This window comes from Pagrus major, chromosome 11, assembly GCF_040436345.1.
Source record: "Pagrus major chromosome 11, Pma_NU_1.0".
Classification (NCBI taxonomy): Eukaryota; Metazoa; Chordata; class Actinopteri; order Spariformes; family Sparidae; genus Pagrus; species Pagrus major.
Genome location: NC_133225.1, coordinates 34,176,570 through 34,199,312, shown reverse-complemented (window position 1 = coordinate 34,199,312; position 22,743 = coordinate 34,176,570). Strand labels below are relative to the sequence as shown.

General features: G+C 39.9%; 1 protein-coding gene across 1 annotated transcript in view; it reads right to left on the bottom strand.

Annotated features, from left to right (window-relative positions):
* Positions 1 to 22,743, bottom strand: part of LOC141004605 (receptor-type tyrosine-protein phosphatase F-like) — a 448,688-nt gene that overhangs the window by 167,526 nt on the left and 258,419 nt on the right. Inside the window, exon 17 of the mRNA XM_073476198.1 lies at positions 9,840 to 10,003. Within this exon, the coding sequence (XP_073332299.1) occupies positions 9,840 to 10,003 (164 nt within the window). The remainder of the gene's footprint in view (positions 1 to 9,839; positions 10,004 to 22,743) is intronic.

The following is a 22,743-nucleotide window of genomic DNA, read 5'->3' as shown; positions in this document are numbered from 1 at the left end:
TTGTGACATTTTAAAAAAAAATCAGTGAACAATATAGCCACCCTTCTGTTCAATAACAGTCATAAGCCTTCCATTCATGTTCTGTCAATCTGTCAGTTTCTTGATCTGTTGACGATCAACTTTTTGTGCAGCAGCAACCACAGCCTCCCAGACACTGTTCAGAGAAGTGTACTGTTGTCCTTCACCGTAAATTGACCGTTTAAGAAGGGACCACAAGTTCTCAATAGGGTTTAGGTCAGGTGAGGAAGGGGGCCATGTCATTATTCTTTCATCTTTAAGGCATTTACTGGCTAGCCACGCAATGGAGTACTTTGATGCATGCGATGGAGCATTGTCCTGCATAAAAATCATGGTCTTCTTGAAAGATGCAGACTTCTTCCCGTACCACTGCTTGAAGAAAGTGTCTTCTAAAAACTGTCAGTAGGTTTGGGAGTTGAGTTTGAGTCCATCTTCAACTGGAAAAGGTCCAACTAGCTCATCTTTAATAATACCAGCCCATACCAGTACCCCACCTCCACCTTGCTGGCGTCTGAGTCGAAGTGGAGCTCTGTGCCCGTTACTGGTCCAGCCACGGGCCCATCCATCTGGTCTGTCAAGAGTCACTCTCATCTCATCAGTCCATAAAATCTTTGAAAAATCTGTCTTCAGATATTTCTTGGCCCAGTCTTGATGTTACAAATGTGTCTTGTTCAGTGGTGGTCAGGTGTCAGACTTCCTTACCTTGGCCCTGTCTCTGAGCACTGAACACCTTGTACTTCTGGGCACTCCAGGTAGGTTGCAGTTCCGGAATATGACAGCACTGGAGGATAATGGGTTCTTGGTAGCTTCACGTTTGATTCTTCTCAAATCTTTGGCAGTTAATTTGCGTTTTTTTTTCTCAACACGTTTCTTGCGACTCTGTTGACTATTTGCAACAAAACGTTTGATGGTTCTGTGATCATGCCCCAATATCTTAGCAATTTCAAGGGTGCTGCAACCCTCTGAAAGAGTTTTTACAATTTTTGACTTTTCAGAGTCAGTTAAATCTCTTTTTTGGCCCATTTTCCCTGAAGAGAAGAAGCTGCCTAATACATCTTGATATAGGATGTTGATCTCCTTAGGCCACACCCTCCCTCATTACACAAATACACACCACCTGATATGCTTAAATCCAATAAGCATTCCAGTTTATACAGCTTGGAGTTGGAAAATATGCATAATAATGATGATATGGTCAAAATACTGACTTGCCTAATAATTGTGCACACAGTGTATTTTAAATTTAAGGTGAGGGAGTTTTCAGTACAATACAGTAAATCAAAATATAGACAACAAAAACAATATGAGACCCAATTGGTCCAGGACACAAGTGACTGTTGTAATAACACTGTACTGTCTAAAGCTGATAAAAGCCATTTCATTAACCTACAGGCTAAGAGATGAGTGAATTGAGATAATTTGTACCTTAAATTAGCCCAAGGTGCTTATATAATATTGCGTGCTAAATGGATAGATAGAGGAACAAAGGAGATAGAGGAAGGGGAGAAAAATGTGTCTTATTTCAGTGGATTAGAGAAAAGGAGACAAGAGAGAAAGACAATTAACTCATTAATAATCAATGATGTTAAATGTACAGATGATAGAATCATATCTGAAGAAATGTATAAATTCTATTCCAACCTCTACTCTCTGAATATTCTAGTAATGATTCAGATACCTTCCTAGAAAGTATAGATTTAGCTTAGAGATTTAGCCCTTAAAGAGATTTGTGTATCTGAGATCAAAATGACAGAATTAGATTAAAAGAATGGCAGAATGAGATGGTTTGACATCCAAATTCTACATTTTTTTGGTGGGGAGGATTTGAAGGGTTTCTTATGTGATGCTATAAATGACATTATAAGAAGTGGGACATTTACACCAACAATGAAACGGGGGCTAATACCTTTCATTTCTAAACAGGGTAAAGATAAGAGATATATTGACAATCCTCACCCTATTACATTATTGAATACTGATTATAAATTATTTACACGTGTGATCTCTGACAGGTTAAGAGATGGTTTGACACATAAAATAAGTGACACACAATCTGGTTTGCTTAGAGACAGATCCATACATAACAATATAAGATTGGTATAGGACTTGTTGGATTATAGGCATTTGATTGAGGATGATAGAGACATTCTGTTTTTGGACTTTTACAAGGCCTTCGACATAGTCGAACATCGATTTACCATAAAAACATTGGAGTGCTTTGGTTTTGGAGAAAAATGTATTATCATAACAGAATTGTTATATAAGGACAATAATAGTTCAGTTTCCTTGCCATTGGGAACATCAAAGCGCTTTGACATAAAAAGAGGTATTCGCCAGGGTTGCCCAGCCTCGCCTTTATTATTTATTATTGTGAGTTATAGCAATCCTTGTAAAAAAAAAGTCAAAACATCCAACCACTTAATGTCATGGGAAGTTCATTGGTGATAAGTCAACTAGCAGATGACACCACTCTGTGCTGTGCTTACCACTGAGCACTGAACATGGATAACATGTTGCAAAGGGCCTTGCCCAGACTCGGACCCTGGCTGCTGCAGTAAGGATTCACACACGCCCTAACGAGTGAGCAACTGGGGTGCCTTTATACCAAACAAGCATGATAAAATACATCAATTATGGTCTAAAAAGGATTATATATCTTTGAAAAATTCACGAAAAGCTTAAAGTCACTTATAGAACTTAACTTAAAACATGATTTGCTTCATTCACACTATGCTATGAAGCCATTTGTACTACAGGCTCCCTACAATTTAAGAAACAGATGATAAAAACCCTCTTATTCACTTGAAAAAAAAAATGGTTTCTTCTAAACAAATATAATAACATTTCTGAAAAATACATGGAAGACAAATCATAGCAATAAAACTGGAGAAAGAAATAGAAATTGTGATTGTATCTGATCAATGGGAGGACATTTGCACTACCAGTCATAAAACAATTGCTTCACACGTGGAGACAATGTGCTCAAAATATGCAGGTTTTTATAACCCAGAATAATATGCTAAATATGATTGTCTGCATCTTCTATGTGCTGGAGGGAAAAAGTTGAAATCATATTGGAATGGTGTGAAAAGGGAAATTTATGTATAATGAAGATTTCTATGGTTAGCTTTTATCTTTTTTGTCTTATTAGGTGTAATACCTCCTGAAATATGGACTAAAAGTACATCTACTATATTTACTAAGAATATTGAGAATTATAAAAGATAATTGGAGTATAGAGAAATGGAAAGAATTTGTAAAGTGATTAAAACATGTAGAAAATCTGAGGCAATATTGAAAATTTCAAAACAGGATGGGCTAAATGTGGTTACGATAATTAAAGTAATAGCCTCTACAGCAGTTAAACTTTTATTAATTAAGTACAGACATTGTCAATGAATTTAATTATGTTTCAAGCAGCTGGATTTGATGGTCACACAGAAGTCACATTTTATCAGTATGCAGTTCAGGTATTGATTTTTCCAAACAAAAAGAAAACTAATTAAAAAAAAACAAAAAAATTACTGAGTGTGTATGTATTAGTGATCAGACAGTCAATATCTATGATGCAGGGCTAGCAGGCAACACAACCAGAGGAGGGAAAAGGTTGGTGTGATGTCAGTTATTGCCTCTAGGTGATATCAGCATTGGATTTTTAATGTATGCCTTTTGTTTTGCAGGCGAATATGCAGGTGTGTAACTGGTTGAGAGATGAAGATCTGCAGGATTTGTGGACTCAGCAGTCAGAGACTATACAGGCAGAGAAAACAAACAGTCACACACCCTGACACACAAGACACACATGCTTGCAAGTGCTGTCAGTTGGAGCTGACATGTCTGGCATGGTGGTGTGATTCTGAAAGTGTAACAGAAACATCTGTCACTTCACAGCATCCGTGTCAAAAATCACCTAACACATCAAACACATCTAACCCAACTGCATGTTTTTCACAGTGGGATAGATTGTCAGATTCAGGCCGACAGCTGAAGAAACAAGAGGGGTGAGTTGGTGTAAAGCAGACTAGGCACTAACCTTTCTTGTTTGCTGCGTCCACAGAGGGCAAGTAAACAGAGAACAGCAGAAAAAAGAAAAGATTAATTTACAAGTTGTCAGCAGCAGGAATGCCACACAGTGTGTCAGTGAACAGGAACTGCATCTGAAAGAGCACATTAAAGCACCTTACTCAGTACTCCTACTATAGAATACTACTCATTCCTGTGCTGTTTATCTGATCCAGAGCCAGCTGAGTAGCTTCTCCTTCCAGCTCATCAGAATTTCAGCTTTCACATCTTTTATTACTGTTTAAAGTGCCACATCCATCAGTCTGATACATACATTAATGGCTTCAAATCAGAATCAGAATCAGAATCAGAATACTTTATTAATCCCCGGGGGGAAATTATTTTTGTTCCAGATGCTCCGTGCAAAGTAGAAATAGAAATATAGCATGAATGGAAACAAGAGATAAAGATATAAATAAAACAGTAAAGTAGACAATAAAATAAAGTAAAATGGACTCCAATGCAGTTCTCATGAACAAATAGGTATACACAGGCAGTGTCATTAATCTATTTATACTGATTTTGATCTTTTTAGACAAATAGAATGAAACTTTATGACCCTGCTCCCGGCCTCCTGAGTCTGGCATAGCTTTCACACAGCTAGTTTGTGATAAGATGGAGTGAATGCAGCTGTATCACCTAAAAAACTACATACTTAATTTAGAATGTTATTGTCATTAAGAAATAATGAATATAGGCAAACACTTCTTACCGATGAACTAGCACAACAGAAGCTACAGGCCCACCAACACCACCTAATGTATTTTCACTTTGTGCATGTATCCTGTTGCCGACTTAAAACTCCTTTAGAGCTTTAAACTCCTCTCCTGATGTCAGCCACTGACAATACCCCAGCGTTCCTGCATTGTACCAATATTGTTATGGTACATGTTCAGTTTAATCAACACAGCTGTCTGTGTCAGCAGCATAATGTTAGGGGTTTTCTCACTTGCTAATGCAAACCAACAACTGTTGATCGCATACGCTCTGTGTCACATAGTCTCAGTTCAAAGTTAAAGCAAAATTCCAGTATTACTAAATCTGGGCCCTATATTTACATGTTTTTGTGTGTAAATGATTCGTACTTACAAAATGTTCCAATGCTCCAATAGATCGCCTCAGTTGGCAGCCATGACACAGTTGCGATGGCTGCAAAGTAATTCTTTAGGGCAACTCCGACCGTCAAAGTTATGTCCAATATAATATTTGTTTTTCGTCACTGACAGGCTGAGGTTGTTATTCTAAGTCTGATAACATTACAGAAATATTCCTACAAAACAGACCTTTTTGTAACCAGGGATCAAGGAGGAGTCTTGCTCTGTAGTCTCGCAAGAGGTGAGTTGTTGAAGAAAGACGACAGTGGAAACGTGAGTCAGAGTTGGAAAGAGGAATCTGGAGTTTAGCCAGCAAGAATTTCTTTCCAAAGTCATGGCTAACTATTTAACCAACTTTGACAAATCAAGATGAGGCAACAACTGCAACAACTCTCCTAGTGAGATTACAGAGCAAGACTTTCCCTTAAGCAACACTTGCGTTTCTGGTCACAAAAAGGATCTTATTATTTGACAAACATGTCTATCTCTGAAGGTGTCGTTTCTGTAATGTTGTCAGACAATATAAATAATTTACACACACAAACATGTAAATATTACGAGTTATGTATGTTGTATGTAGCTTTGGATGACTGCCGCATATGATAAGAAATAGATTTACTGATTCTATGGCACTTAAAATAAAACAGTGTAGGAGCCATGAATGAATTAGTAGGGTTTTTTCTATTAGTAATAAGGTGAAGGAATATTGTTATCTTTTGGTGTTTTTTTTTTTGGTTATGATATTTTATTATGTGGTCATATTGAGTAGGGGGATAGCCCGCACATGATGTGGGCAGGGATATTAGTTAATATAGTCACCTGTTCATTTCTCATGGTCAGAGAGAGAGAGGGTGAGCTGGGTCACCGTATTTTTTGTTGACTGCTATTTTTCTTTGATCACTGTGATTACTTTGATTATGAATTCGTGCAGTTTATCATGAGTTGATCATCGTTTTTTCGTTAATAAAAAGTTAAACTTATTTTCGAATCTCAGTGACTTCTTTTGTGAAGCACGTCAGACAATCAGGCATAACCTCAGTCTCTCAGCGACTCCTTTGTTCGTTGAAGTTGCTACAAACAGAACTCTTCACATTGTTGATTTCCATTTATTTTATTGTCTTAATTGGCAATGTTGCTCAAATCCAGGGGTACTTTTACTTTTTTACATGGAGGACAAGAAATCTCAATTATGTCTGAAAAAAGAAAAACATTGCACTGCACACTATACACCAATCAGGCATAACATTATGACCACCTGCCTAATATTGTGAAAGTTCCCCTTGTGCAGCCAAAACAGCTCTGAACTGTCAAGACATGGACTTAAAACCTCTGAGGGTGTTCTGTGGTGTCTGGCACCAGGGCATTTCATAGTGGATCCTCTGGGTCCTGTATGTTGGGTGAAGGGGCCTCCATGGATCAGACCAGCTCCAGCACATCTTACAGATGCTCGATCAGATTGGGATCTGGGGCAGTGTTTGCAGTGTGTCAGGGCACATTGTCCTGCTGGGGGGCCACTGCCATCGGGTAGTGTTGTTGTGCTGAGGGGGTGTACTTGGTCCACAACAGTGTTTGGATGGGTGGTGCGTGTCAAGTGGCATTCACATGAATGCCAGCACCAAAGGTTTCCCGGCAGAACATCGCATTGTGATGAGATGATCAATATTATTCACATCACCTGTCAGTGGTTTTAATGTTGTGGCTGACCGGTGTATATTGAGGCAAGAATTAATTGATAGTATAACTAAGTACTTGGATTTATAATTTACTAACTCACAAAAGTGTTCTTGGTGTTTATTTACTCTTTATGTACCCATGATGCACAGAACATACAATAACCTGGATGGTGGCTAGGTTAAATACTTACAGGTTGACTTGGTAAAGTTTAAAAGGAATTATAAAATATGATATTAACGATGTTTTCATTTCTGTTTATACCATGGTCTGGGTAAATACTTTATTCTGATTGGCTGGAGGGTGTCAATTCACTTTTGATATACAGACATCCCTGGAACTCAAGTAGTTATGTTTACCGTCCCAAATTAATGCACCATATCCTGTAGCTAAAATGAGTGGCATTGGCATCAGCTGGCTGCAGGCACCTCAATGTTTTAAAGAAAAATAATTTTTAAAAATATGAATATATTATTAATGTAGTCCTTCAGTGCATTATCCTCTGAACACCACATGATGGTGTTTGTAACACACAAGCTGCAAGAAGTAGCTTATACTCAGGGCTGCAGTAAATTTAAAAGTAGGTAACCTAAGTGGTCCTCTTCCACGGAGTCTTCCATTTTTCTACAGTAGCCCAGAATGGAGAAACAAACATTGGCTTGAGAGAGCCTTTTGCATTTCTTGCCTTTTTCCTGTGCACTAAGGGTTTTATATATAGGCTTTTATATTTATGTTATTATTCTTGCTGTTATTATATATAATTTGTTACTATTAGCTTGTTATCACTTTTATGTAGTCATATGATTTTTTGTATGTTAATTTTGTGTTTCCTTATAACATTGTGAAATTTTAACATTATTTAGGTGGAGGCTTCAAATAAGCCCACTGGGGGTTCTGCCTCTCCCTGCACTGTATGTTATTTGTATTCTTTGTCATTCTTTGTGTATTTTTTTTTTAAAATTGTGCAAAATAAATAAAACAATAAAATAATAAAAAAAACTGTGGGCTAGGGTGAGGCGAGGGATGTTCAGTTGGTTGCCATCTGCAACTTCACCACTAGGTGCCACCAAATCCCACACACAAGACTTTTAAGAGGAAGTTTGGGAAAATATTTTACTTAACCTCAAACTAACCACAATCTTTCCCTAACCTCAGTCAAAATGTTTTAGTAGCCTAAACACATACATTAGTAGATCAAGGAGCTCAATCTCCAGTTTCAATGTCCTGTGCTTTGTACACACATCAGCCATTCAAACCACCTCCCTATGACATTGGTGCGGTACAAGCAATTAGTGGACCGAATCCCCACAGAAGTTATGTTTCCTTTAAAATGTATGTTGCAAAACCACTTATATACAGTTTGAACTTGAATCAGCTGGGGGGAGATGGTCATTTTTAAGCTCTATTTGGTGCGAAAAACAAAATGTTTGACTACACCTTCCAGTATTTTGAAGTAGTGTACTGTCAGATATTAAACTGGCTGAGTTGACCTTTGACTTGTTCCAGAGGTAATCTCTGACTGCCAACAAGTCTGAAAACAGAATAAACAGTACTCTCTTCCTGCTTGTGCTGTAGGGATACTGGTCATTATTAGACTGGTAACTTAATCTTTTGTGTGAATGTGTACAAGGTACAAGGTTCATTTATTTAGCATCCTACAACACAAGGTTGTATAATAAAATGCTCTTTGAAGTCCCTTCATGGCACTGATGGTCCTTTTTTATGGGGGAGTGCAGAAGATGAGTTGAGGAGTCTCACAGCCTGAGGAAAAAAATCTGCTCTGTAGTCTGGTGGTATGGTAAACTTAAGTATCTTTTGCTAGGCGAAAGCAGGTTAAATGATTGAAAAGCGCCCCCTAAAATGCAGCCCCAAGGACTACTTTTACTTGCATGTATGAAATCTGGAACATGTGTGTCTACCTAAAATAAAAAGTCTCATAGTGCCATGACCTACACCCCCCACAGGAAGTCGGCCATTTTGAATTTACTGCTCATTTTTAGCCATTTGCACGTATTGTACTTTTAACAAACTCCTTTAACACGATTGACTTCAAATATTTGTCTGGGCAATGGTAATACCTTTGTGATTGAAAGTTATCAAAAGCTTGCGTTATCGTTAAATGATGTGCCCGTGCTGCGAATATTGATGCTTAGCAAAGAAACAGAAAGTTGCTGTAACTCAGTTGTACAAGGTGGAATCCGCCCCAAACTTCACATATAAGGTAAGAGTCCCGGCCTGAAGACATTAAAATGCCAATAATTACTACTTATCACAGTGCCACCTAGTGGCAACGGGCAGTACTTTGATGTACTCCTCTCAACAACTCTCAAACTCTGCAGTTTGACCAGATCCCTCTGAAATTTGCTCCGAAAATCCTTAAGACCGTAATGAGGTTTTATGGTGAACATTGTGACTTCTCATTGGAATCCATTGCTGTGGCAATGCATTAAGCTTGATTTATGCTTCTGCGTTGAATCGATGCTGTACTTGTGGTGTATGCTTGCCTTTACTTTGAAAGTGTAATAGGACATTTCATTTTTGTCATTGTTCATTTGACCAATAGAATTAGACCCTGCTGTATTCACGGGTAGGCAAGGTCCAATGTGACACAGTGGACTGGTGGGCATTTTTACTAAAAAGACCACTATACGTTACAGCCACATCTTGACTGATATCAACTGTAGTGTCTGTAAACTGTACACCAACTATAGATTAAATATTAACAGTGAAACATGCAGAAGGTTTTATAGTTTTTTTCTGCAATTTAAACTGGTTCTAATACAGAGTTCTGGTTAAAATCCAAAAAAGCATGGATGTATATAGTCTCATTTTATTTAGAGAATAAATATCAATAATAAATATATAAATACCTAAAAAACCTAAAACAAAACAATACAATAACAACATCAACAAAAAAATATTGGTTTAATTTAACAAAAATAACAAGTATCTACCATACATGTGTACATCTGCTGTTTTATCTGTCAGACTCACCTCTTAAAGAGTAGAATAGCAATGACTATGATGATGATGAGAATGACAGCCAGCACTGGACCCATCACCCACAACATCTCTGGGTTCTCCATTTGTTGGGTCATCCCACTGTGGAGCTTCACAATAATAGGATCAGAGAACGGGCTAGCCGCAAAAGTCCTCTGCTGAAAATGACAAGAGGATAATCCAGGATTAGTTCACAGTCACTCAGTCATACACATCAAACCACACTTCACCACTTGTGAAAATATTATTATTTATATATAATGATATCCTGAGCAGTATCCTGCCCGGTGGTGTGATGGATCACAATTGATGTATCTTGACAACTCTTAATTTTCCAACTTGAATGAGAAGTCCTAAAGGTGCTCAATAATAATGGAAGGCTTAAAAATTTTGGTAGCTCTCTGATACTGATACCCTCTGATACTAGAGTTTTGTACACTTCTGTATGATTGACAGCATCAAGCTCTAGCCTGTGAATGGTTTGTTAGTTCATTCAGCATCAATTAAAGGATTAAGCCTGGTGTTATTTTATATTCTAATTACCATAAACAAATCTGTAGAAGATCTAAAATGCAATCAATTTATCCTGCTACAATGAATTTAAACTACTAAAAGTATTACAATGCAAGAATTGTTGTTATAGTCACAACTTACTTCAGTTTACAGCAAAGTGAAAAAAAAAAAAAAATAAAACATTCTGGAGGAAAACTCTGTGGTCAGATGAAACAAAAATTGAGTTGGTTCGCCAGATTGACCAACAATGTGCTTGTTCACCATGCCTACTGTCAAGCATGGTGGTGGTAGTATTATGCTGGGGGGCTGTTTTGCTGCCAGTGGATCTACAGCTCTAAAGACATTAAATGAAATAATGAAGAAGGAGAATTATCTCCAAATTCTTCAGGAAAACCTAAATTCATGGGTGTAGTTGAGTGTCCCAACAGGTTAATGATCCCAAACACACATCAAAAATGGAAAAGGAATCAGGCAAGAATTGACTTGAACCCCATTGAGAACATGTGGACTGTGCTAAAGTACAAGTCTGAACAAGTCCAGGAAGCCATCAAATTTAGTTGAACTTCACCAATGCTGGCAAGAGGAGTGGTTAGAAATTCAGCCAGACTGCCAGAAGCTTGTGGTTGACTATCAAAAGCACCTAACTGAAGTAATAAATGGCCAAGGGACATTTGACCAAATATTCAAATTACTGTATGTATATTCTTGACCCAGCAGATTTGGTCACATTTTCAGAATACCTTTAATAAATTCATTATCAAACCAAATTTCATGAATATTTTTTATGACCAAGGAGTATGTGTTCCACTCATTTCATCACAGAAAAATGAGACCGCATGATATACAGGTACATCTAAAAAAAATTGAATATTGTGGAAAAGTTTTTTTTTTCCCATAAGTTAATTCATAAAGTGAAACTTTCAAATATTCTCAATTCATTACAAATAAAGTGAAATATTTCAAGCCTGAAGTTTTAATTTTGGTGATTACGGCTTACAGCTCATGAAAATCAAAAATCCAGTATCTCTGGATGTGGCACTGCTGAGGTGTTATGGAAGCCCAGGTTGCTTTGATAGCGGCCTTCAGCTCATCTGTCTTGTTAGGTCTGGTGTCTCTCATCTTCCTCTTGACAATACCCTTGTTGGGCCTTCATCAGATATTGCAGACAAAGGAGAGGCCTGTAAGGAAACCCAGTAGCCTTACTACGAGGCACTTCTAAAAGGAACTGGGCCAACGCCCAAAGGTCTGGAAAACTGTACTTCGAGGTACAGTCCGTCCCCAAACTTTAATCCAGTACCTACACAGTAATAAGGTTGGTCCCGTTTTGCTAAAAGAGGTTGTGGGACACAATCTTATTTACCTTAAGGCAGACGTAGAGCCCAGCCAAAGCCTTAAAGTCCCTCATCACAGAGCCTGGGTGTTAGTGTCAGCATCAGGTGAAATCCAAACAGCTGGGTGTTCATGCATTGCAGGTAAAGGCAGATCTTGCATTGGTCTGATAGTTTTAACCCTCTGGGACCCTTAACAAAAAAAAACAAAAAACAAAAAATCCCACTTGTATCCTTAGGGACGACAACGTCCAGTGGGAAACGACGGCTGTAAAAATGTATCAGATAAATATTTATTTTTTCAACTTTTCCTGCTCAAATCTTTTCAACTTCAGTCCTTATCAAAACTACCAAATATTGTTTTGTTTTTTTTTCTCTGCATTTCCTCATGTCTGGGTCATTCCAGCGAACTGTAGAAGTTTTTCAGGTGTGTTAAACATCCTTTAAGCTCCATTACGCACGCCGCACGTCTCTCCTCCAGTGCGCTCCTGTCCTCTCCTTTCCTCTCTCCCTCTCGAGTATCTGGCTGCTCAGCTCTGGGACTGGGACCGGGACTTAGAGACGTCACCGCTGCCTTCACCCGGTCTTTGATCCCTCTGGTCAGAGATTTTGTGTCCCACCTGAGCTCTCTATTAATCCATCGGATCAAATTTCATTCTGTCTTTGCGGCCATCCAGCTCTCTGTCCACACTCTCCATGATGGAAACAATTACCATGCACAAAACCCTCATTTAAATACTGCGGTTTGCACGTGCTGTCATTTAGCAGGTTACTCTTAGTAGATCACCTGTGTTTCGTGCGCTAACCAAACACGCAAAATTTTACCAGGAGCACGCAATTTAGCGCCCCTTATCTGGGATCTTAGTAGATCAGGCCTTAAGTGGATAGGCCTGGATAATAGGTAGCCTAAATGACATCATCTGATGATCAACAATAAAAATGATCATTTTTACCTCTTTCCAACCGGGGGGGGGCACCGACATTGCAGAATGCATGATTATATCCTGATATGGCTTTGCAATGAAAAAATGCGGTTAATGGCAGTCTATGGGACAAAAACGTCCACTTAGAGTTCATTAAGGTGACAAATTTTAATCTGATACTAAACAAAAACTAATACTGCATCAATTTTTTTTTTTTTTACTAATCTTTGACATATCCAAGGCTGTGATAACACGTAAAAAATCTCCTGTCTCAGTTATTATATTGAAAATCCGTCAAGGACTGAGGTTGATTGAAAATTCGTCTGGTTATTAGTACAACCGCGAACATGTTCCCGAGCTGCGCAAGGACATTTTTAAATGCCACCAGAGCTGATCATCGTTTAGAAAAGAAAACAGTAAACTTTCAAATAAACCGCTACGGGAAACGAAAACCGCTAGCAAACAATGGCTCACTGCTACTTCCGGTGAGAACCGGAAATTGCACCCATAATCTTTCTACAGCAACGACCCCAGGAATAAGGTGGATAGATTCTCTATGGGGTCAGGTCAGGCGTGTTGGCTGGCCAATCAGGCACAGTAATACCATGTTCAGAAAACCAGTTACTAGTAGTTTTGGCACTGTGGGCAGGTGCCAAGTCCTCCTGGAAAAAAGAAATCAGCATCTACAATAATGTATGGAGATGCTGATGATAATTGTCATGTGTAGTAACCAGGTTAGCCATGTGTGGCACTGTTGAGTTACTTACCTGCTGAATGATGTGTACCTGAAGAAGGAGCTTGAGTAAACATATGAGCTATGCGCACAAGCTAGTCTCTGTCTCCATTCATATAAGTCTCCACATACATCTACATAGCAAGTAGAATATATCACATGGTGTCAGAAGTAAAAAATGGAGCAACTAAAGCCACCGAACAGTTTGTGCCTGGAAGGAAACTTGGCGTAAAACTGGTGTTCATGGATTCAGAGGTTCAAGCTATACCTTGTGGCAAGTGGCATCTCCGACAAGTCTGAAAAAGTTAAGTGTGCAAATTTTCTGCATGTGGCTGGAGACAAAGCCATAAAAGTGTTTAATACCATGGACTTTGATGAGGATGTGGATGATTACGATGTACTGAAGGAAGGATTTTGTCAGTATTGTGAGCCAAGGAGGAACATAACATACCTGAGACACATGTTTTTCACGAGGGCCAAGGAAAGAGTGAGTCAATTGATGCAGATGTGACCAACTTGAAAAATAAAGCAAAGCACTGTGAATTTGGCCAGCTGACAGAGTCACTCATAAGAGACCGCATCGTGTGTGGAGTCAGTAGCGATCAGGTGAGAGCAACTGCTCAGAGAATCAGATTTAACATTGACAAAAGCTGTTGATGTATGCAGAGCTAATGAAGCTACACAGAGCCACATGAAAGCTTTACAAGAAGAAGGTGAAGAGACGGTGAGCAAGCTCAGTAAAATGAGGTCAACCAAAAGGTCCAATGATAGTAGTTCCCATGATAAAGGTGAATGCAGAAAATGTGGACACAAACATGAGCCCCACTAGTGTCCTGCTTATGGTCAGAAGTGCAGAGTGTGCTCTGGAAAAAAACACTTTGCTCGCATGTGCTGTACGACAAAACCAAAGCAAGGCTATCGGAGAAGAGAGAAAAATGTGAATGAGATTGAACAAGAAGAAAATGAGATGTTCATTGGAGCCCTTGAATCAAACAAGGTTGAAAAGGGGCGTTCAAAAAAAAAGAAAAAATGGACTGAGGTAATCAAAGTGAATGGCCACAAACGCACATTCAGGTTGGATGCAGGTGCAGACTGCAATGTGCTACCGCTTGCAATATTTCAACAAGTGGCTCGAAAAAACATGCCATTATAAAAGTCCAGCGTCAAGTTAGTGGCATGGTCCCGCCACAAGGTGGAGCCATTGGGCATGGCAAAGCTGAAATGTGAGCATAAAAATGAAGTGCATGAGATGGAATTTCAGATAATAGGTCCCAACTTGCAAGCGATCTTAGAAGGAGACGCCTGCACAGACATGGGATTAATAAAAAGAATCTACAAAGTAGAAAAACAGGAGAAAACAGACATCATGCAGGAGTACAAAGATGTGTTCACAGGGCTGGGATTTGTTCCCCCGACAGCATCACATTCAGATTGACTCAGCAGTATCTCCAGTTATTCACGCACCCAGAAAAGTGCCCTTAGCACTGAAAGACAAAATCAAAAGTGAACTGGACAGGATGGAGAAATTGTAGTTGGTGTAGTTGAAAAACAAACAGAACCCACTGACTGGGTTAACAGCATGGTCACTGTCAAAAAACCAAACAAAAAATTGAGAATCTGCATAGACCCCCAGGACCTCAACAAAGCCATAAAAAGGGAACACTATCCACTGCGTACAGTTGAAGAGGTTGTGGCTGAGATGCCAAATGCAAAGTTCTTTTCTGTGTTGGATGCAAACCATGGATTCTGGCAAATACAACTCGATGAAGACAGTTCCAAGTTGTGTACCTTTAACACACCATTTGGTAGGTACCGATTCAAGCGTCTTCCCTTCGGTGTCTCATTAGCTCCAGAAGTATTCCAGGAATGCATTGCACAGAGACTGGAGGACATGGAAGGAGTTTTGAACGTCATGGACGACATTCTGGTGTGGGGTGCGGCTATGGAATAACGTGACAAAAGGCTGAGACTGCTTCTTGACAGAATACGGAGCATCAACCTGAAACTGAATAAAAGCAAGTGTAAGATTGGAATGACGGAAATACGGTACATTGGACACATACTGAGTGCAGAGGGCTTGAAGCCAGACCAGGAAAAGGTCAGAGCAATAAATGACATGCCACAGCCACAATTTAAAGCCACACTGATCAGGCTCTTAGGCATGGTGCAGTACCTCTCAAAGTTAATTCAATACCTGATCTGATGTGAGTGCACCGCTCAGAAAGCTTTTGGAAGGGGATGTAGCATGGCATTGGGAAACACAGCAGCAACAAAGCTTTGAACAGTTGAAAAAGCTGGTAAGCAATGCTCCAGTGCTTAAGTTCTATGATGTAAACAAGGAAGTCACATTGTCAGTGGATGCAAGCTCTGAAGGATTAGGAGCTGTAATAATGCAAGCTGACCAACCCATAGCATGTGGATCCAGATCACTGACAGACACACAGAAGAGGTACGCACAGATAGAGAAAGAACTGTTACCTATAGTGTATGGATGTGAAAAGTTCAAACAGTATCTGTATGGAAAACGGGTGCAAGTGGAGTCCAACCATAAACCTCTTGAGTCAGTGTTCAAAAAAGGACTACACAAAGCCCCTCCCAGATTGCAGAGGATGCTAATGAGACTGCAGGATTTCGACTTGCATGTAGCCTACAAAGCAGGAAAGACTTGCACATTGTAGATACACTCAGCAGAGCGCACTTAAAAGAACAGACTGAACTACTTCAGGAAGAAATAGAAGTTAATCCTCTATCTGCACACAATTCCAATCTCAGAAGAAAAACTGAATCAGTTGAAAACTGCAACTGCTGAGGATGGTGAACTGCAGTTGGTGATGAAAGCAGTTCAGTTGGGATGGCCTGAACATGTAAGCCAAGTTCCAACTGAAATAAAAAAATACTGGACTTTCAGAGAAGAGCTTAGTTGCTCAGAAGGACTTTTGTTTAGGAACACCAGACTTGTGGTCCCTCACAGACTGAGAGCAGAAATGCTTCAGAAAACTCACGAGGCACATTTAGGGATCGTCAAATGTAAAGAGAGAGCATGAGATGTACTGTTTTGGCCCGGCATGTCCAAACAAATTGAGTAATGTGAAAGAACCACTTATATGCCATGACATTCCAGAAAGGTGGTGGGCAAAACTAGATGTGGACCTCTTCCACTTTGATCAAAGTGAATATCTGCTGTGTGTAGATTACTACTCAAAAGTACCCTGAAATTGCCAAACTGCCCCAAACAACAAGCCAGCATGTCATCAGAGCTCTTCTATCTATGTTTGCAAGACATGGGATTCCAGATGAAGTCATGTCAGATAACAGACCAGACAGTTTGCAAAGAAGTGAGAATTTAAACACACCACATCGAGTCCAGCATACCCAGAATCCAATGGTCAAAGCGAGTGAGCAATCCAGACCATAAAAAACCTGCTCAAGAAAGAGAGTACTCAAGAGTAAAGGTGACCCGTATCTTGCTCTGCTAGAGTACAGGAATGCATCTTTGGATGGAGTGAGACTATTACCTGCCAAGCTACTGAAGGGTCGACTGCTGAAAACAAAGTTGCCAGCAACTGCCCAGCTGTTAAAGCCTCAGTTGTACCAGAGAGTGCATGAACAAATAAAGAAAAGACAGCAGAAACAGCAAAACTATTTTGATCGTGGAGCAAGAGACCTGCCAGAACTGAAGGAGGGAGAGACAGTAAGATTCAGAGTAGGTCAAACATGGCAGCCAGCTATGGTGAAAAATAGCCATGTTTAGCCAAGGTCTTATGTGATCCAAACTCCTGAAGGCAGCACCTTTAGGAGAAACAGGCGACACCTGCTGAAGAGCAGAGAGGACAGTTTTCCAAAACAGGACAGTGCAGATCTGGAAGACTCCATGGTATCTTTTGAAGAACGAGAAGACACTACCTCAGTGATGCAGGCTCCTGCTCTTTCTCCTGCTAAAGAAACTGTGATGCCTACCACGACTCCAGCAGTGCCAGGAAGGACTTCACCCTCTCATAGAATGATTAAAACCCCAAAACGTTATTCAATGTAAATTACATAAAGTAAGCTGAGTTAAAATGTTACAATACAGTTAGTATAGGTTGTTAATCTTTATACTGTAATGTTTTGAGTGAAGGCTAAATATTTCAGTTAAGTTACATTAAGCTGAAAATGAGAAATGCTTTATAAGGTTTACATTATTGTTTATAAAGGTTCAGATACATTTGCATTGAGTATATATTCTGATGTCCTTTAATAAAAAAAAAGGGAGATGTCATGCGTAGTAACCAGGTTAGCCATGTGTGGCACTGTTGAGTTACTTACCTGCTGAATGACGTGTACCTGAAGAAGGAGCTTGAGTAAACATGTGAGCTATGCACACAAGCTAGTCTCTGTCTCCGTTCATATAAGTCTCCACATACATCTACATACATCTACATAGACACTGTTAGCTGTGGGTCTCCGTCCTTACTGTTTACCCCGTGAATTCTCACATGCTATTGTAGTGGCTGGGTATATTCCCCCGTCCGCTCACCCGACGTCGGCATGTGACGTCATCCACTCTACAATAGCCGGGCTACAGACTGCACAGCCGAGTGCTCTCATTATAACTTTGGGTGACTTCCACCATGTCTCCATTAAAAAAACACTCCCAAAATTCACCCAGTATGTGACCTGTAAAACCAGAGAGGAGAAGACCCTGGACTTGCTGTATGCTAATGTAAAGGATGCATACACCTCCATGTCTCTCCCCCCGCTGGGAAGATCAGATCACAACTTGGTGCTTCTCACCCCCTGCTATGTGCCTCTGGTGAAGAGGCTGCCTGTGACCACAAAGACAGTGAGGACATGGTCAGAGGACTGCTATGAGGCACTGCAGGGCTGTTTTGAGGTGACTGACTGGAATGTACTCTGTGAGCCACATGGAGAGGACATTGATGGGCTTACTGAGTGGATTTCAGACTACATCAGTTTCTGTGTGGACGGCATTGTCCCAGCAAGGACTGTGCATTGTTACCCAAACAACAAGCCTTGGGTAACAAAAGACATCGAAGCCATACTCAACCAGAAGAAGAGGGCTTTCAGAGGTGGCAACAGGGAGGAGCTGAGGGACATTCAGAGGGACCTGAATAAAGTACATGCACTTGCAGCACTGTGTGTCAGATGCAGTGGTCAGCAGTTTTCTGATGTCTCTGCTGTCATTGGATGTATTATTAAGGGTGAGGAGGCTGAATACAGGGCTGTGGTGGACAATTTTGTCACATGGTGTGAGCTGAACCACCTGCAGCTCTACACAACAGAGACCAAAGAGCTGGTGGTGGATCTGAGGAGAACCAGGACACCAGTGACCCCAGTTTCCATCCTGGGGCATAACGTGGACATCATTGAACACTACAAATATCTGGGGGTGTTCATCGACAATAAACTGGACTGGACTAAGAACACTGAACTCCTTTACAAGAAGGGAAAGAGCCACCTCTATTTTCTGAGGAGGCTCCGCTCCTTTAACATCTGATGGACTATGCAGAGGATGTTTTATGAGTCTGTGGTGGCCAGTGCTATTATGTTTGCTGTTGTGTGCTGGGGCAGCAGACTGAGAGTAGCAGATGCCAAAAGACTCAACAAGCTGTTTAGGAAGGCCAGTGACGTGGGGGTGGAGCTGGACATTCTGACAGCAGTGTCAGACAGGAGGATACTGTTGAAGTTGCGGGCGATACTGCAGTATGGCTCTCACCCTCTCCACAACGCTCTGGTCAAACAGAGGAGCACCTTCAGCGGGAGACCAATTGCTCCCAAATGCATCACTGAGCGCCACAGGAAGTCATTCCTACCTGTGGCCATTAAACTTTACAACTCCTCTCTCTGATGTTCGGACTCAAATGGCTATACATATTTATATATGTATATATATGTATATCTATGTGTTTTTCCCATACCATATATATATTGCACTGTATATCTGTAAATACTTGGAGTGGTCATTGAACACTTGAGATTGTCTACTTTACTATTTCATTTATATCTTTGTCTTTATCTCGTTTCCATTCATGCTATATTTCTAGTTCTACTTTGCACGGAGCATCTGGAACTAAAACAATTTCCCCCCGGGGATTAATAGAGTATTCTGATTCTGATTCTGATTCTGAGTGTCGCAGCACAAGCACTTTTGCAACAAAAATGTAGTACGAAGTAGAGGCTTTTTATTTGTCAAGCCCACCGCTGTCCAGAGCTATACCAGTCAGACAGACAATGCTGACACAGCCTGGGCTGAAGCAGCCAGGGTTGAGGACATGGAGGGACAGGAGAGGACAAATTAACATTTTTAAAACTTCGTCACTTCTTCTTAAACTTATTTTGCCCCATCTTTCCATTTTACCATGGGTGTATTCATTCAACTACTTAATCACAACAGTTAATCCAGTACATTGCTCTATCTAGTCTTACACTCCTCTCCACAGTCTGCATAGTCAGGAGACGTTGCTTCAAAAGGAGGGGAAGGGGAGGGAGGTTTGGTTGGCAACAAAAGCTGCCACCATCATCAGCTAGATCAGCTAATGGCAAAATTCAATTGAAATAGCCAAGTTTCAACCAGCAGAGGGTGGTTGCTATGCATTATTTAACACAATATGAATTCAAATAATTTATTAGACACCCAGCAACACTATCAAATACCCATATACATTGGAATTCAGCTGAAAAAGAAGTTTGGGGGCTTAGTTACTCTTCAACATCCTCAACATAATACAATTAGCATATGGTATTCCTACGAATGACATCTTGATGAAGGTTCTCAGTCATCCAGGTCATGGTTATTCTAAGTGCTGTATCGTAGGCAACTGGATGTGTTTCAGTGTCTTGAAGACGTTTCACCTCTCATCCAAGAGGCTTCTTCAGTTCTAACTAACTGGAGGGGAGTTGCAGGCTTTCAAACTTGTGTTCCCTCGTGTTCCCACAGGACACTCCCACATATGTGTGGGAATGTCCTTACAGAGTCTTTAAGGACACGTGTAAGATCTGAATTTCAGAGTCGTTTGGGCCACTTGTGGGTCGTTGACCAACCGTCCTTCATGTGGGTTGCTAGGGTTAGGTGAGCCCAGGTGTGAATGGTTGTTAAGCTGTCTGGGGAGGGAACTCAGTATTGCACTGTAGGTGGGTGATAAGTAATGTTGTAGGCTACAGCCTCTGTTCAAACATGGCTGTTCCAGTTCGACATAGATGGATTACTTTACTCCTCTTTCAAACCATCCGTCTTCTCTGGCCAAGATGTTTACATTGTTGTCCTCAAAGGAATGATTTTTCTCCTTCAGATGTAAGTGGACCTGAGGAGTTAGCCTGTTCGTTTATGGAGAGGTTTCAGCCGGGACTGCACAGATTTGTACATTGGGGGAACAAAACAACCTTTCTTTTTTGTTGTTGTTGTTGCTGTGTTCCTGCTGCATTGTTTTAGTTTGCAAAACAACTTCACCAAATCATTCTCACTGAAGCCATTTGGTATCCCAACAAGTTCTCAATCCCAATACAGCAGCTTTGTCAGTGGCCTTAAACGTCAAACTATGACGCTCTACCTACACCTCTAGCATCAGTTTAGCATGTAAATTGCTTCCCAGTTACGTTAGAAATAAAAAAAAATAAAAAAGTGCAATGTACTGTGAGACTTTCAGCATTAGGCTTGCTGACAAACATTTCACATAATATGACATATTATGATTTTTGGACTGTTATTAATGTTAATTAATAAAAAGTTGCAGTTTGGTTAGGTTTGGGCATCAAAAACAACTTGGTTAGGTTTAGGTAAAGATTTAGGGTTAGCATCACTACATTCAGCGCTGGTAGTGAGATTGGGCTAAATATCCAGCTCTCACACATATTATAGCTTTTCATCAGCAGTGATTCATTTTAACAGCAATCACTTCAAAAGGGTTGTGCAAATTAACTTATTCATAAAAAATAAAGTTTTATTTTAAAACTGTTTGAAGTTACTGTGAGTACTTCTTTAAGCTTCAGAATGTTGGTGTGGCAGACTGAAAACAAACATGGAAAGTAATTGTCCTCACTATGTTTTTCATGGGAGCCACACAATTTTGGGAGTGTGATTTGGAAATAGCTCAGACACATGTCATTTTAGTAAAAAAACAAATATACATGAAACGTTTGCATGCTTCGGCAAATGGCCGCCCACCACTGAGTCTGGTTCAAATCAAGGTTTCTGTCTGTTAAAAGGCAATTTTCTCGCCACTGTCTCCAAGTGCTTGGTCATGGGAGAAATACTGGGTCTCGGTAAATAAGTTAAAGAAGAGTAGGAAAACTAGAGCACTTGTACTGTGAGGCTATCCTCCTACTCAGTTGACCAGATTCATCTCAAATGTGTTCAGATCCCTCAGATTTAGACCTTGCTATAACTCAAATATACAATGTGCAATCTGTCCAAACTGAATTTCTTTATAAAGGGATTAACAAAGTACATCTTCTTCTTTTTTTTCCCTTATCGCACATGTTGATAAGAGTCCTGGTCTAAGGACATCTCCATGGCTTAAGTCACAGTACCACTGAGAGGCAACAGGAAGTTACAGCCATTATATTCTGGCAAATTACTTCGAGCTGGTTAATCCACCTCATATGTGGTTAGCAAAGTCTTACGGCCTTAATGATGATATAGTAGTGATAATAGTGAGTGAGTTTTGATCAAATGCCACCTACTGGCAAGAGGAAGTAGCCATGCCTGAAAATGTTTATCTGATTTACACCCTTTTTTTATAGTGCCTTCTTTACTTGAAATACAGTATATGAATGGAATGTACTGGTTCTTCTCTAGTGCCACATAGTGGACACAGGAAGTGCCATTTATCGAAATTGTTTAGTGTGCACAAGCATCAGAAATTCAGAGCTGTGTTGACTAGTTGTTTTCCAGCAATGAGGACATGGATGCTGCACACCCTTATGTGCACCGGGGTGCGAGGGCCAGCTCAATGCTGCTTGCCGCTTTAATCATGATTGGGTTTAATTAATATGAAAATAAACACTCAGCAACCTGATTATTTTCTCGTTTATATAACATATATATTAGCTGTCATTATGGCATAAAACTAAATGCTCAAAAAACACAAATTATTTTGTTGTGTGATTAAAACAATTCTGTTGTACTGACATAAATTTCATGGGTCATGTGACATAATTATTTTGTGTCTGGTGGAATCAAAATTTTGAATGAATGAAATGAAATCTGCCTTTGGTGTGCACCGAGAACATGTAATTGACACTTGAAAATTCAAGACAATGATCTCAAAACACTACACCTTAGTGTGCTTTTGTTTTCACTGAGAATTGTTGTTTTGATATTTGTTTTAACTGCATAGTTTTCTGTAAGAGGGAATGAGGAAACCTCAATGATTTTCAAGGCTTAAATACATTTTTGAATGAAC